Source organism: Trichogramma pretiosum, unplaced genomic scaffold (assembly GCF_000599845.2).
Source record: "Trichogramma pretiosum strain Unisexual culture from Peru unplaced genomic scaffold, Tpre_2.0 scaffold3, whole genome shotgun sequence".
NCBI classification, from domain to species: domain Eukaryota; kingdom Metazoa; phylum Arthropoda; class Insecta; order Hymenoptera; family Trichogrammatidae; genus Trichogramma; species Trichogramma pretiosum.
Genome location: NW_019641698.1, coordinates 4,412,966 through 4,427,174, shown reverse-complemented (window position 1 = coordinate 4,427,174; position 14,209 = coordinate 4,412,966). Strand labels below are relative to the sequence as shown.

Below are 14,209 nucleotides of genomic sequence, written 5' to 3'. Positions count from 1 at the left end.
CTTCATCGAGTCGTCGCATCGTATCGCGAAACCAAATTATGTTATGCTTTATATACTGTCACAGTATATTTTTATTACTTTATATACTGTCACAGCATTTGTCCCGTAAATCAACGTGAAATCGTTCAAACATTAAGTTAACTATGTTAAATAAACAATTCTAATGCACCGTTTAAAGGTATTATTCTCATAATTCAACGTAACGCTCAAATGCGCTTGTTTTTTAAATCTCTCATTCATAGAAAAAAACTCATTACAGTGAACTTTTATTAATAAAATTTAAGCAGCTAATTGATATCGCGCGCAGATTATGAATGCGCCTTGCGAAAGGTATATGGTACATTCTCAAAAATTCAACTTGATTTATATTAGGGTCCACAAGCCACGTCCTTGAACTAATGCAAATAATTCAACACCTATACGTACCCTACCCATTCCATATTTTTGAATTCTTCCCAATTCCGTATTCGAGAAAGATGTGCAAAGTTTTCTTAGGTTTCCTTAATCGAACTGTTACACTTCAACGTTAACATAAAATTCTGGAGTTAAAATCACTTTTTTTATCATTCGTGGTATCAAAAAGCTCATTTTTTAAGCTCGAATTTCGGAATATTCGGAAATTTTATTTACTTTTTATTTTTTCAACGTAACGATTATTCCAATAAAAGTTCCGATTTGCCACCACGGTAAAAGCATAAAATATCAATTTTAATCACAAAACTGTACTTAATTTGTGCAAAACGATCTGTTCAAGTTTCAGATTCAATATTTGCTACAAGTTTGATGTTTCAAACGAGGTAAACTAGTTGACATTGCCAATTAAGTCGAATTCTGCAGAATGAACCATATACTAATGACACGAGTTAAAACGTTCCATATAGCGCACGATAATAACCTACAATCGGACAATCGGGCTGATACATAGTTTTCGTCTTAGTAATCATCGCGACTACTGTGCAGTCACACTGGCGACGACGCTGAAATCTAAAGGATGAACAGTTTTTAAAGCTTTTGCAATAACCGAAGTTAGTTTTGGGTTATTTTTTTTCTTAATTGTATAATAATCAAGTAATTTTATAACTCAAGCTTATATCCTTTTATATTATTTTGCTTCGGCAGATAGTTCTGCACAAGTGCATATGCGTAAATAAACTTGCTCGAATTAATTCATTTATTATGTTTAAAGAAATATTTAATGTATACTGTGAATTAATTCTGTTAATATATAACTTTCAGATCATGGCCTCAAAGAAACGCGAATTCGGAGCGAATCGCTCTTACAAAGGAAAACTGCTCACCATGTACGAGAGTCTCTTTAGAGCTGAAGATGACAGTTTTATTCATGCCAATTTTTGGAACGAATTTTTCCTTATTAAACCCGAGGTGTCTTATTTGGAGAATGAAATTATTCGACTAAACGATGAAAATTTGTCAAAATGCAAGTCAAGGATTCGTTTACTGATATCTCACTGCATCAATGCTCTGGGTGATGATAATGGTTACAGAGTTGTGTACGCAATGCATACCCTTTCTGCAATCATGTTTACTTTGTACAAGAAAGCTAACCAACCAGAAAAACCCATTGATTTTGTAGATATTGCTTTTGGTGCAGATAATGTGCAAGAAAGAATGACTTTGTTTGTGCAGCACAGTAACAATTTTTTGACTGGAGAATACTCACTAAATTTCAAAGCTGCATATATCAAGTTATTTTTGATCATTGCTACAGGATTAGATAATATTAATCAGAATTCATTGTTAGAATATATTATCAACAGTTCTATATTTGAGTCTCTGATTGATGTTTTGAGAGACACGCCTATGAGAAATCAATTTGGTTACGATGTTGTTCTAGTCATGACTCTACTAGTTAATTACAGAAAATATGAAAATGCAAATCCTTTTATAGTTAAACTATCAATTTTGGACGATGAACTCGCCTTAAATGGATACAGTCAAGTTATATCAAGTTCTTTATCTAAATTTTGCAAGCAATTTACTCAATTCCATTCTGACACACACACATCATGGTTTTCATCTCTTGGTAGTATAATAGGTAACATGTTTGCTGGAGAGGAAGAAAGTAAAGTTCAATTAATTCAAGAAAACAATCCGTTACTTTTAGCATTGTATGAATTAACTCATCTTAATCGAAACTTTGTTATAACACTTGCCTACACTCAAACTGACACATCATTGGCAAGCTCAACAGAAGGATTAAACCAAAAACAACCCAATTCTGGATCTCCAGTACTTGATAGTACCAATCAACCTTTCAATTTATTAGCCATTTTTCTGCAGTACTGCTCTATTGCCATTCAAGGAACTAATACAGAGACAATCATGCATAATGTCAAAATGTGTTTTCTTATTTTAAGTTGTATTTCTGAAGATCAGTATGCCAACAGTTTGATGCATGATGCTAATTTAGCCTGTAGAGTACCTTTACATAGAGTACAGATGCATCATAGAAAAGCAAACAATATAGCAACAATTTCTCAACCATTGGCAGCTACACTTCTGGATTTAATAGTTGAATTTGTTGCATCGCATATGATGAAAAAATTCCCATTGGAATTATATCATCAATGCATTGGCATACTGTTAAGGATAGTTTGTTATCAAAAGAGATGCAGAATTAGACTCAATTATCAATGGTTAAATCTATGGACTGTTCTAATAAACCTCACAAAGTTTTTAACATCTAATGAAAATCATTTGGCCAAAAAAATGAATATATTTGCTTTAGCTACTGAAGTAGTTAATATCTTCAACATATTTGTAACATATGGGGACACTTTTCTTTTATCTCCTCACACATATGACGAGCTGTTTTATGAAATTATCAGAATGAAACTAATATTTACAAATCTCAATACAATGGCTCTAAGATATGCCAATAGCGAAACTTACGAATACAAACAAAGTGCTTCTGAATTAACTAATGCTCTGACCAATATTCGTGACATTCTTGGGCACTTTTTGGTAAAAATTACGGAATGGCTGAAGAAAGAAAACATATCAACACCCTCTGAGAATCAGATTATGGAAATAATAATTCAGAATTACGATAGCTTGACTTTGAAACTGCAAGATAATTTGGATCAATTTGACAGGTATTCAGAGAATCCATCGCATCTTGACTTTTTTGATAAGATGGTCAAAAGTATCATCAAATCGACTCGAACGTCGGTTGAAATAAATCTCCACGATGTAGATGAAATGGTTCGTAATTACCGTATCAACGCCTTACTGACGCCTTAGATTAATTATAATACATACGTTACATTAAGTTTCTGTTGTTTTTAAAACAAATATTTTCTTTTGCCTATGAGTGAATGATGTGCAATAGGATATCAATGTAAATAATTTAATGTTACAAAATGTATATAATTAATTCTTTTATTAATAATGCCAGTCTATATGTACATAAGTATGTTATATATACTTGAAAATTTTGTAATTTTTATGTCATAAAGGGTAATACCCATCTATTCTCTTACAGATGTACTATAATTAAAAATAAAATAATAAATATCAATTATTCATAATAAATTTTAAATATTTACAAAACTCAGCTTAACTCAAAATATTATTCAATGATTACCAGGATAAAGTATGAGGATCAAATCATGAAGAATCAAAAGATTTCTCATTTAATAAAAATGATGATAAATGTATTGTATACTTTTAAAAACTTTAATTCACATTCAGTAAAAGAACATTATTCTTTATCATTTATTGAACACAAAAAATTATCAATTTGTATTAATCTTGCAGCATTACTGCAATCAAACATAAATGTTCCTATTGAAAATTTCACTCTTGTAGCCCTGATCGCCAGAAAAATTGTTCGTCGCAAATCGACTATGATTTACCTGTTTCGAAAGTGTAATTATTTAAAAATTTACAAAAATGGCAATCACATCACATTTAAATGACAAAGTTAAAATATTCCTAATAAACTCTAATGTCTTTAATATTAATACAGAAATGATTCATTGTAATAAAAATTATAATTTGCTCTAAGTAAGACCAGTTAACTTGAAAACAATCTGAAAAATGGTCTTAACGATAATATTTAACTATATAATATCCAATTAATTTTAATAATAAAATATACAACTTGTTTAAATCTTTATATCTTTTATGTTGTCAATGAAAGCGGTGGATAGAGTTCACTTAATATCCGCAAGCTCTCGTTTTATTTTTAGTTTAAAAAAATTTTCACGCTGAGATGAAATTTCAAGATGAATTCTTCACGACCATACTTGAGATAATCAAGCGGTTTTTGCTGTACACTCGATAAGATGCAGTTTTGTAGCACTACTCAGTTCTGATAACAAAAAAAAAGACTACCCAAAAAATATGAATCGAACCAATGTTAAGAAAGCGAGTAATTAAGACAACAATAGATATTCCTCTTTTTTATTTTACAGGTGTTGCCAGGAGCCCGAGGCGGTTTGCGATTGAGCATCAACGTGCCGAGCGATTTCCTCGTATACGCCATGACTGAGCCACGTCTGGTGCAGGATCTGATACTTTTCTCTGCATAGCTTGAGAGGGTTACCCCGATGCAGACCCTGATCAGGTTCCCCATACTCGTCGTAGTAAGGTGGACACTGGTAAGCACCCCTGTTAGGACTACGCAGATAAACAATCTCGCAATCTCTTACTCTAAGGAAGACGCCAACTCCTGCACCGCACGTATGGGCATGATGTATACAAGCTCCGACATTGACTTTATTCAGCTCAATTTGACAACAGTAACTTTGTGAACACAGCATCGCACCACAAACCAGACACATGGTCGGGTTTCTCGAGTCCTCTTTGTCGCTGTTTGGACAAGTGAACATCGATACCGTGTTCATAAGTTCGCTATAGTCTTCGGGTAAATCGACGAATCTATTAATTTTGAGAGGTTCCTTCACGCAGTTGATTTTGTCTTCGCTGAGGGCTGGATGCTGTATCCAACTGGCCGCTAGATCCCTCACTACCTGTGAATCGAGGAGTTCATTGCAGGTTTCTGGCATGCCGAGGTAACGGCACATATTTTCGTACGTATCGCCGTGCATCATGGTCAGTTCTGTCGGGACAGCAACGTCGGTCACGAAGTGGAAATACAAGGTACAGCAGCGTAAGAACGGCGCGCAAGCTTGCTTCACGCGCTTCCAAACTTGTCCGACTGTGAATCTACCACAGGACAAATTCAAGCGTTCCATTAGAGGTAACAAAGATTCTGCTGCCTTCTCTTCGACGTCCATGATTATTTCTTCGTCGTCATTTTCAGTATCCATCGGTACGTCTTCATCCAAATTTAAAGTGAGCAAAATTTTGACAATATGAGCGATGAAAACGAGCCTAACTGTGTGCCAGTCACCTACGTGTCCACTCACGCATGAGAATCTCCCATCTTTCAAAGTGCTTAATAAACTGGATAAGGTGGAAATCAGAGTTACCAATAATCCAAAGGAGTCCCAATTCAGAATGCTGTAATCACTCTCAGCATTGTTTAGAAGCAGACTTAGAATTCTTAATGCATCCTCGGATATACAATCTGCATGGATGCTTGGGGTCAACCAAGTAGAACCCAGAACAGAGCTTACCCTGGCCAAACATTCCAAAGTATCGTGTTGGCGGGAAGAAAGTGATCCTAGAAGAGGCTTCTTTGTCTCGCGCAATAGAAACTCTAGAGCGTGTACAGTGTATGCAGTAGATTTCCATGCCAGCAATGGCACCCGTGTATCTACAGCATTGAAGTTCAAACTCAAACCTTTTGTGAAAGTAGTTTGTACGTACAATCCAATCATGTTAACAAGTTGTTCGGACAACACGGGCCCATATTGGCTGTAGAGACGTAATAACTCGTCTCCTTCTTCAAACGATTTACAAACTTCTATAGGACAAGATCGAATTTGAGCAGGCTTTGGAGCTTCAGTTTTGAGAGAATTGGCATCGCCATCATCTGTTATGGGTAGCCCTTGCGCCAAATATCGGCAGTACCGACATTCAGGATCATGTACATCGCATTCCATTGGTGCTGTATCTCGAATACCCCGGCATTTGGCCACAGCTTGCATGATTTCTAACCATCTATCAAAGCTTATTTCGCGTTGTGACTGTACGGTTGGCTGTATTATGGCTAAAGTCGGTAAAACCGGTAGTATAGTGTTACTAAGACATTCACATAGTGGGCATAAGTACTCAGACTTCTCAATATCAAAGCTGTTTGGTTGGCGAAGCCGATAAGGACGTCGATTCTCTTTCGCCATCACGTTATCGAAGTATTTCTGCCAACAAACAACGTGCATAGTGTGTCCACAAGTACTTGTATGAGGAGAAGGACCGAGACGAGATGACAGAAACAACGCAGTTGGCTCTTGATATGTCGACGGCGCCGTCGCCGTCGCAGATATCGTGGGAGTTTGTGGATTTTGGAAAAGTACGGAAGATTGTTGTACAAAAGCTGCCCTTACTATAGCTGACCCATGAGCCAGTGTTATAGGTTGGTCCTCTTGACATAAAATACACGTGAACGTGCGCTCTTGGGTAGATCGGGTTGACTGTCGCGGTCCCAATGCAACGTATGTATCGTCTAAGTTTTCACTGAGATCCATCGCTGAGCCATGCCCTTGTAAACTCTTATTACTTGTGTCCAAAAGTGCCGCTTCTTCGAAAATTTGTGCATTTTGCTGCATGAACATCTTCTGAGCTGCCTGCATCTGAGCCATGATTTGGGCACGTTTTTTCGCTGCCATCTTGTTGCGCCATTCTTGACTTCCTATAAAAAAAATAGCATATAAACGAGTTAAAAATTAAAAAAATAATGATATCGTTATTTTCTTAACAAGACCATCATACCTTTCTCAACTTTTGCGTCTGCATCCTCTCCTTCAAGTTTTGGAGAAACTGGTGTTTCTGGCTCTTTTTTCATATCGGGGGAACCACTCATTTTCCTATATTTTTCAAGGACCCAGAGAAGAAGATCTTTGTGAGCATCAATTCTCACACTACTCTTTAGAGATTCCAGTAACTTGAAAATTTCCTGAGCTTCAGCTTTTTCGGTAAAATTGAAGAAAGGATAACGTCCCGTCTCTTGCTCTTGCAAGGCGTAACCAATGAGATGCAGTATCTTGTGCACTTGTGGTTCAGAAAAGCTTCGAGCTTTGAAATCAAGGGCTCGTAACAAAATTAGGCGCATAAGCGACAGCATAACGTCGCATTGTAGTAGGTTTACGATGGGCGTAAACATTTCGGTTAAATGAAGTAGCTGCGGAGGTGGACAGCACTCGAGCTGACCAGCGTTCTTTCGTCGCTTTCGTTGTATTTCTTCCGATTTGCTCAATTCCTCTTTCGTATAATGATAAAAAAAGACGTCGTAGGTTTCGTAAAATTCGGGTTTTAGTTCGTATACTCCCTTACCCCCGGAGCTTTGAGGTTTTTTGAAATCTGCAATGTCGTTAATTACTCGCTCCATTCCGGTCTCATAATGAATGTCGTCTGGCAGAACTTTATGAATCTCAGAGTGTGACAGAGGTTTGATGCATAAGTGTTGGATAATTTCCCTCTTCATGCAGTCGTCGGTGGTTACTCGACCAACGCCTGGAACGTAGCGCTCTGCTATTATCGTTATCATCAAACCTGAAAATAAAAAGAAATTAAGTTGAAAATATTGCAATGTGTTGTTAAGTTTACGCAGTATCAACAAAAAAGTATACCTAAAAATTCTTCAATAAGTATAATAGTTTGCCTTATAGTGTCGTCGTCGTTTGAGTCTGGAAGTTTTTCTTCAAACTCTGGTTGCGCCCAATTCACCAAATTGTACTTGTTGAGTACGTGGATTATGAACTCGTTACTCTCTATCGCAACTGCTCCAAATTGAAGCAAAACAATGTCGCGGTCCAACATTTCAGTTCGACATTTAACGTTGTGATAGAAGTAAAGTTGATGAATCAAGGAGTAACCATTTCTTCTCCACATTCCTGCATGTACCTGTGATATCATTACCTGAGCGCGCAATACTGGCTCGATGATTTCTTCCACGCCGAGCCGTGGGGCAATTTCGAATTCAGAACTGGAAAGCGAAAGGCCGAATTTCTCGACGTGTAAGAGCAAACCTGCAAGTAGCCGCGATAACGGTAGGTGTATCGATACTGGTTCCGAGGCTACGTCGTACATAATGCACGTTGCTTCGCGATGGGCTACGCGCTTGGCGGTTATCACTGCGACGTGTGACATATCTTTGATCTTCTTCAGTAGCAATCGTAGAGTTTTTATCATTACTAATTTGTCAGTACTGCACCACTCGATGGTCAAACTTATCACAGGGGACAACTTGATGTACAGATTAAATGCTGACTCCCACTCTTGTTCATATTCCATGTGTTGTCCGACTTGTCTTACGACGGCATCCATCATTTGCATAGAGCTGAACAGTTGTAACAGTAATGACATACCCAATAAGAATCCGCGCCGCAGCTCGTCACACCAAGTATCGGGTTTCGAACTCAGCAGATATCGCAAGTCGTACAGTATGTATTGAGCTCGTTTGAAAGAATTATTCGGTGTGTTCCTCTCAAATTCAAGCTTTCCGTTCGCATTGCACTTTCTTTGACTCTCAGATAAAAAAGTATTAAGCAATACAAAAAGTGCTTCATGATGAGCAATCAAATGATAGGCCAAGGTGGGTACTGTGAATAATTGTACTGCCAACGATGCAATGGAATATGAATGGTCATGATCATCACCGATGAAGTCCTTTAATACAGTGCCGTAGTTACTAGTGAACATAATCGAAAGTTTCTTTTTGCTTTCGTACTCGGTAAGCATGCCGGCGATGAATAGACGATGCCAAGCCGCTCTAGCAGCTTTCCATAACTGCCAATCTCTAACCATAATTCCTTTGGCTATCGGTATGTCCGGTGACTTCGCATCGAGAGCTACATCAGTGAAAATACGTCTGAATCCTTCGCCGTGACTGATAAAATGTTGCAACCAACTCAATAGTTTCATGGCGAAAATTTGATGCGCTATCACGTGCGAATGTTCAACGAGAACTTTTAACGGACGATTACTGTGTCGGTTGGTAAAGCGTTCAATTTCCACCTTCAAATCTTGACAATGTTGAAATCCTGAACATTTGACAACTGCACGGCCTTCACGGTCGATATTTGTGACATATTCTATAGCATCACGTTGAGAGCACTTAATTACTCTAGTAAGTGTTACGATTACCTGGTCGAATGTATGACTCTCATCATTAAATAAAACAGTACAATATGTGTCGTTGGATGCTTGAAAAGAAACTGAATCTTCATCAGTATTTTTGACACAAAGGTCTGCAGGTAAACTAGGACTATGTTCCATGGAAAGTAAATCATAGCAATATCTTAGAACAGCTGTGAAAGTTGTGGCTGCTCGCTCCTGCATTTCTGTAGGTAATGTCTTGGGTGGTACATCTTTTAATTCTATTCCAGCATGGTGTATGTCGCAATATGGTCCATTTCTCCAAGCTTCGGTATCTCCACAGTCACAACAGCCTCCACCAACAGAGATACCCATTTTATATTTATGATTTTTGTGAATTGATTGTTTAAAACAATCAACACAGAGGACACAAGTAGCATCCACCCCACATTCTCTGCAACTGTAAGTGGGTTCCCCATTTTTGAAAACTCGTCCGCACACAGATGGTGGTTTGTCATTTTGGCTGAGCTGTTTGAGAACTTCAGAAGGTTCGCCACCGAGAATGAATTCTTCAAGTGGACCGTAAAGTATTTTACTAGCTTGGTCTTCGTTAAATTGCCATTCTAGACAATTGTCTGTTGGCTGAAGTTTGTAGATTTTTGGAACCCATATACGCCAATGTTCTTTGAAATGAGTATTTGTTAAAATACCCTTGCTCAATTTTTCCTTCCACACATTGACACATGGTTGGCTCACAGATAGGTAAGGATTAGTTGGTACAACTGGCATAAATTCAACATCAGTTATGCTGTGGCCTTCAGTATCATCATTTTCGTTATTCATTTTTGAATTTTCATTTAGAACTGGATCGATTCCTAGGTAAGAAACAAAAAATTAGAATGAAAGTAATTATATTGATTTAAATTTAGATTATATTCATTTTTCAATGCCTAAAAATTTGATTACGCATAAATAATACGACGACTCGCTCATTGAAACGACGAACAACTAATTTTGGTTTCAGCAGTTTGTTCAAAAATCAATCAGCTTACTCGAGAAAAATCAGTGTCGCAGATAAAAAATCAATTCGATGTTGGGTGTACAATCGCGTGTAGAGTAAACAAGAAAGAAAAGTCGTCATGTGTAGCAAACGACAAAAAAAAAGTCGAGACAAAGAAACGATTTTAGCGTAAATAAAACAACCTTGAGTAAACTCTTCCGAAACAGTATATACGCAAGAAACGTGAAAAAAAAAGTAAAGAAATTCAATTATACCATTGTGAGTGCACGCATCTGTATGGTCCGAGAGTGCACGAGAGAGAAAGAGAGAAAAGCGAGTCAGAGAACAAAGCTGGCAGCATTAAAAATAAGCTGCACGAAGTGAGCGTAAATAAAAGTCAATATAAAAAATTTTTCGCAGCGGCGGACTAAATTTGGCACATTTTTCTTTTTTACGCTTTTGTCGCGAAACGAGTGAGACGCGCGCAGAGACGAGAGAGTGGAGTATAAGAATGAAAACCAAAATCCTTAGAAAAATGAGTCAGTCTGGCATTCGCAGACCAATGCATGTAATTAGATGCAATATACGTTCACTTTACCGTGCACATACACGCGCACGCATTGGCATCCGCATAGAAGTACAAATGCAAGATTGTATTCATACGTATTTACTATACGTAAATAATATACGCATCTGTGTGCGTGCGCGAATCGAACATCTGCGATGGAGAAAAGCTGCAGTAGCAGCAGCGTGAACAGGGAAAAAAATTAGCGCGTGGGTGGTGCATATATGAAATTTACCTGAGTGTCAGACGCGCGCACCAGGTCTCTCGTCCGATGCATGCGTTCGCGAGCTATTTGCACGAGATCAACTTTTTGGGGACAAAAATACGAAGCCCCTTTAATTAACTGATACGCTATAAATGATGACGATGATAACGCGATGTTGATTGGTCAATTCTGAGTATGTCGCTTTGGCAGCTGCTACGATACAATATCACTCTCTCTTTCTCGCTCTCTTTTGCGGAGAGATCAGATTCTCGGTTCGCGAACTATGATCATTTTATTTTGCGCGATATAGGCACTCTCGCTGCTGACCTTTATATACATATATCCGCGTTATATATGCTCATGTACGGATATAGGTACACATCGTTTCGATTACACAAGTGTGTATATGTTGAAGAGACGGCAAATCTCTCTCTTTCTCGCACGCGCAATCTTTGTGTGTGTGTATGTCTACATCGCAATCGGGTGAAAGTGATTCTTCACAAGTGGGTCCCCCAAAGGCCAAAAATCCACCCCCCTCCGCGTGCCGTCTAATCTCTAATGACCACTTTACTACTCACCTTTCTAACTCTTCCTCGATTAGTGTATCAATTCAGCTTTTGATAGAACGTTGTTTTGTCAGTCGCCTGCTGCTATTCTTCTTCCACTGACTGTTGCCTCACTCAATTTGGAATCTCTTCAATCGAGCAAAAGTCGTCGTCGTCGTCGTCGTCGACGTCGTCGTGTCCGAGCGATATAGTTATATATTCACGCTGCAACGATAAACTAACGAATTCGCGACGCTTTTATGTGCTGTATATAGCTGCAGCTATAGCTATATACGGAAAATCGTAATATCTCGGGTCAAAACTCTAGTCTGTGCCTGCGGCCCCGACGATTCCAAACCACCAGCCACCAAGTGATTGCTGGGGTGGTGCGTGCACGCAAGACGGTCCGGGCTTATTTTGCAAATTGACCCACACAAGCGCTTCGCTTCGGTACACACGATCACGTCTCGAGTGTAACACGATATAATAGAAGATAGCTTTTGCGCAAATCAGCTGTTGTTCTATGTCCTCACTTATATTCGCACTCGCTTGTGTAGACAGCGAGCAGCAGCAGGCACACACGAACTCTGTCTCTTATTCGCACGCTTGGACTTTGGCCTGCAGAAAATCAGCAATAACAGCTCTTTCTTTGCGCAGCAGCAGCAACACTCGAGGCACACTTCGCGTCGTTGTTTTCAGGAGCGATTATATTAGCACGCAAAAATCGACGTCGGCGAACGCACAGCTGCAGCTCCTTCCACTGCGCTTACTGCGAAAAATGTTTTGTTATATCATTTGCGCTGCAGACTGCAGCAGCGATCGCGAATTGTAGCCGCTTATGTGTTTCAGCGTAATCTTTCACCAACAAGAGAAGATGGCGTTGTCGAAAATTGACCCGGAAAATTATAAACTGTCAAATCGCAGTCGCGTTGCAATGATGAGCACCGATAAACATTCTTTTGATAAAAGAGAACTTGAATAAATATGAGAGAATTCAGTTCTGATAAACCCCAAAAAAATTTGAATTAAATCAACAGAATCATGCTGAAGTCATGATTAACTAATTTCAACACCCTTATTTGTTTAATTATTTATTATAATCACAAAAGTATTATTTTTTCCAATTGCTGATATCGTGAGGTCTTCAAAAAAAGGCATCCATATAATGATTTATAAATTTTATTCTTTTTTTCAACCAGTAACTAGCTATAAAATGTTGGCTAAACAATATCGAACATATTTTTAAATCGAACAATAGAAAAAATTATTTGCTTACACTATTTTAATAATCAACAACTTGTTGCGTTTCTACAGAATTTCATAACGTGCATTTTCTGGAATTAAATGAAAAAATTTCATTTTTGAATATGAGTCAATTACCCGCCAACCCGATTTTTGTACCGAGCAGCATACAGAAACTGCGCACACGTTAGAGGTTGGATTGGAAGTTCTTTCTTACTTACGAAGTTGCCAAAATGAGGGCTAAGGGAGATGTGAGTGATTATTTTCAACAATTACTTACCTAATTAAATATTAAATACATCTTACAGTATTTGGAAGTTAGTTTACTGTGTGTCTATTATATTAAATTTTGTTTCAAAGCTATTAATTATAAATATATAGACCAAAACCAGGTGACAATTGCGGCAGCTACACGTGCTCGGACTCACTATGATTTACAAGATTAACTTATTTGTGAAAATTTTTTAATTTAATTGCAATTACATTTCTCGTTCATGTTAGTATAAAATATAAATTAAATTAACGAAAGTAATTACAACGAGTCATTGAATAATTGATTATTAAATTTATATTTTGGAGGTTATGCGGATTATTAATCTGTGATAAAATTTATCTGTATTCCATTTAAATCATTCGGTTGTAAATAAAAATACTGGTAACCTTGAAAATTGATACTAGTGTTTTATGAAATATAGTTTACATTTTGTTGAATTATTTATCTCGTTTACTCATTATTTGTATCATTGTTTCTTAATATTAAATTTTTTGTTACAGCTTAAAGAATATGAAGTCATTGGGCGCAAGTTGCCCAATGAGAAGGAGAAAGAAACTCCTCTTTATAAAATGCGAATCTTCGCACCAGACCATATTGTTGCCAAAAGTCGTTTCTGGTACTTCTTGAGGCAACTCAAAAAGTTCAAGAAGACTACTGGTGAAATAGTCTCCGTTAAACAGGTAATGCTATTAATTATTTATTTTGTTTTGCATATTCTTTTAATTTGATCAAATAATAATAAATGAATAACATTTATGTTTAGGTGTCAGAAAAGACCCCAACAAAGATCAAGAATTTTGGAATCTGGCTTCGTTATGACTCCAGATCTGGTACACACAACATGTACCGTGAGTACAGAGACTTGACAGTCTCAGGTGCTGTAACTCAGTGCTATCGTGATATGGGAGCTAGACATCGTGCCAGAGCTCATTCCATCCAAATTATCAAGGTGGAAAAGGTCAAGGCTGCTGACTGCAGACGTCCCAACGTCACTCAGTTCCATGACTCAAAGATTCGTTTCCCTCTGCCAAAACGTATTCAACATAGAAAGCAAATGCCTGTATTCAGCGTCAGGAAGCCAAGAACTTTCTTCCTTTAAGTTTTTTTAAAATTAAAGATACTGAATGAATTTTAAAATAATGTTTTTTATTTAAAACCTATTTCTTTAATTTTTAAAAATATATTTCAACAA

At 37.5% G+C, this 14,209-nt stretch overlaps 3 protein-coding genes across 5 annotated transcripts; 2 read left to right on the top strand and 1 right to left on the bottom strand.

The window, feature by feature from the left end:
* The first annotated feature begins 917 nt into the window (after positions 1-917).
* On the top strand, positions 918-3,579 carry LOC106650806 (UPF0668 protein C10orf76 homolog). Its single transcript, XM_014369017.2, has 2 exons — positions 918-1,025; positions 1,237-3,579. The coding sequence occupies exon 2, from the start codon at positions 1,240-1,242 to the stop codon at positions 3,262-3,264; it is 2,025 nt and encodes a 674-aa protein (XP_014224503.1). The 5' UTR covers positions 918-1,025; positions 1,237-1,239; the 3' UTR covers positions 3,265-3,579.
* Positions 3,580-3,676: 97 nt separating this feature from the next.
* LOC106650801 (E3 ubiquitin-protein ligase UBR2) lies at positions 3,677-12,556 on the bottom strand. Of its 2 annotated transcripts, none has more exons than XM_014369001.2 (4): positions 11,535-12,556; positions 7,719-10,061; positions 6,862-7,641; positions 3,677-6,781 (listed from the first exon to the last, which is right to left on the bottom strand). In XM_014369001.2, exons 2-4 carry the CDS (start codon positions 10,027-10,029, stop codon positions 4,434-4,436), a joined length of 5,439 nt encoding a protein of 1,812 aa, XP_014224487.1. In that variant the 5' UTR covers positions 10,030-10,061; positions 11,535-12,556; the 3' UTR covers positions 3,677-4,433. The 2 variants fall into 2 exon arrangements, with proteins under 2 accessions (XP_014224487.1, XP_014224488.1); XM_014369002.2 differs by lacking the exon at positions 11,535-12,556 and adding an exon at positions 10,987-11,165.
* A 209-nt stretch (positions 12,557-12,765) lies between these two features.
* On the top strand, positions 12,766-14,154 carry LOC106650818 (60S ribosomal protein L18a-like). Of its 2 annotated transcripts, none has more exons than XM_014369035.2 (3): positions 12,766-12,994; positions 13,518-13,697; positions 13,781-14,154. In XM_014369035.2, exons 1-3 carry the CDS (start codon positions 12,977-12,979, stop codon positions 14,114-14,116), a joined length of 534 nt encoding a protein of 177 aa, XP_014224521.1. In that variant the 5' UTR covers positions 12,766-12,976; the 3' UTR covers positions 14,117-14,154. The 2 variants fall into 2 exon arrangements, with proteins under 2 accessions (XP_014224521.1, XP_014224522.1); XM_014369036.2 differs by lacking the exon at positions 12,766-12,994 and adding an exon at positions 13,009-13,239.
* Positions 14,155-14,209: the final 55 nt, after the last annotated feature.

Bases quoted from the DNA above. Each gene is read 5' to 3' on its own strand.
- LOC106650818 (XM_014369035.2), top strand. The intron at 13,698-13,780 runs GTAATGCTATTA...ATTTATGTTTAG, and splicing joins AAATAGTCTCCGTTAAACAG to GTGTCAGAAAAGACCCCAAC.
- LOC106650801 (XM_014369001.2), bottom strand. From the start codon at position 10,029: ATGAATAACGAAAATGATGATACTGAAGGCCACAGCATAACTGATGTT. The intron at 7,642-7,718 runs GTATACTTTTTT...TTTTATTTTCAG, and splicing joins ACTTATTGAAGAATTTTTAG to GTTTGATGATAACGATAATA. The intron at 6,782-6,861 runs GTATGATGGTCT...TTTTTTTTATAG, and splicing joins AGACGCAAAAGTTGAGAAAG to GAAGTCAAGAATGGCGCAAC.
- LOC106650806 (XM_014369017.2), top strand. From the start codon at position 1,240: ATGGCCTCAAAGAAACGCGAATTCGGAGCGAATCGCTCTTACAAAGGA.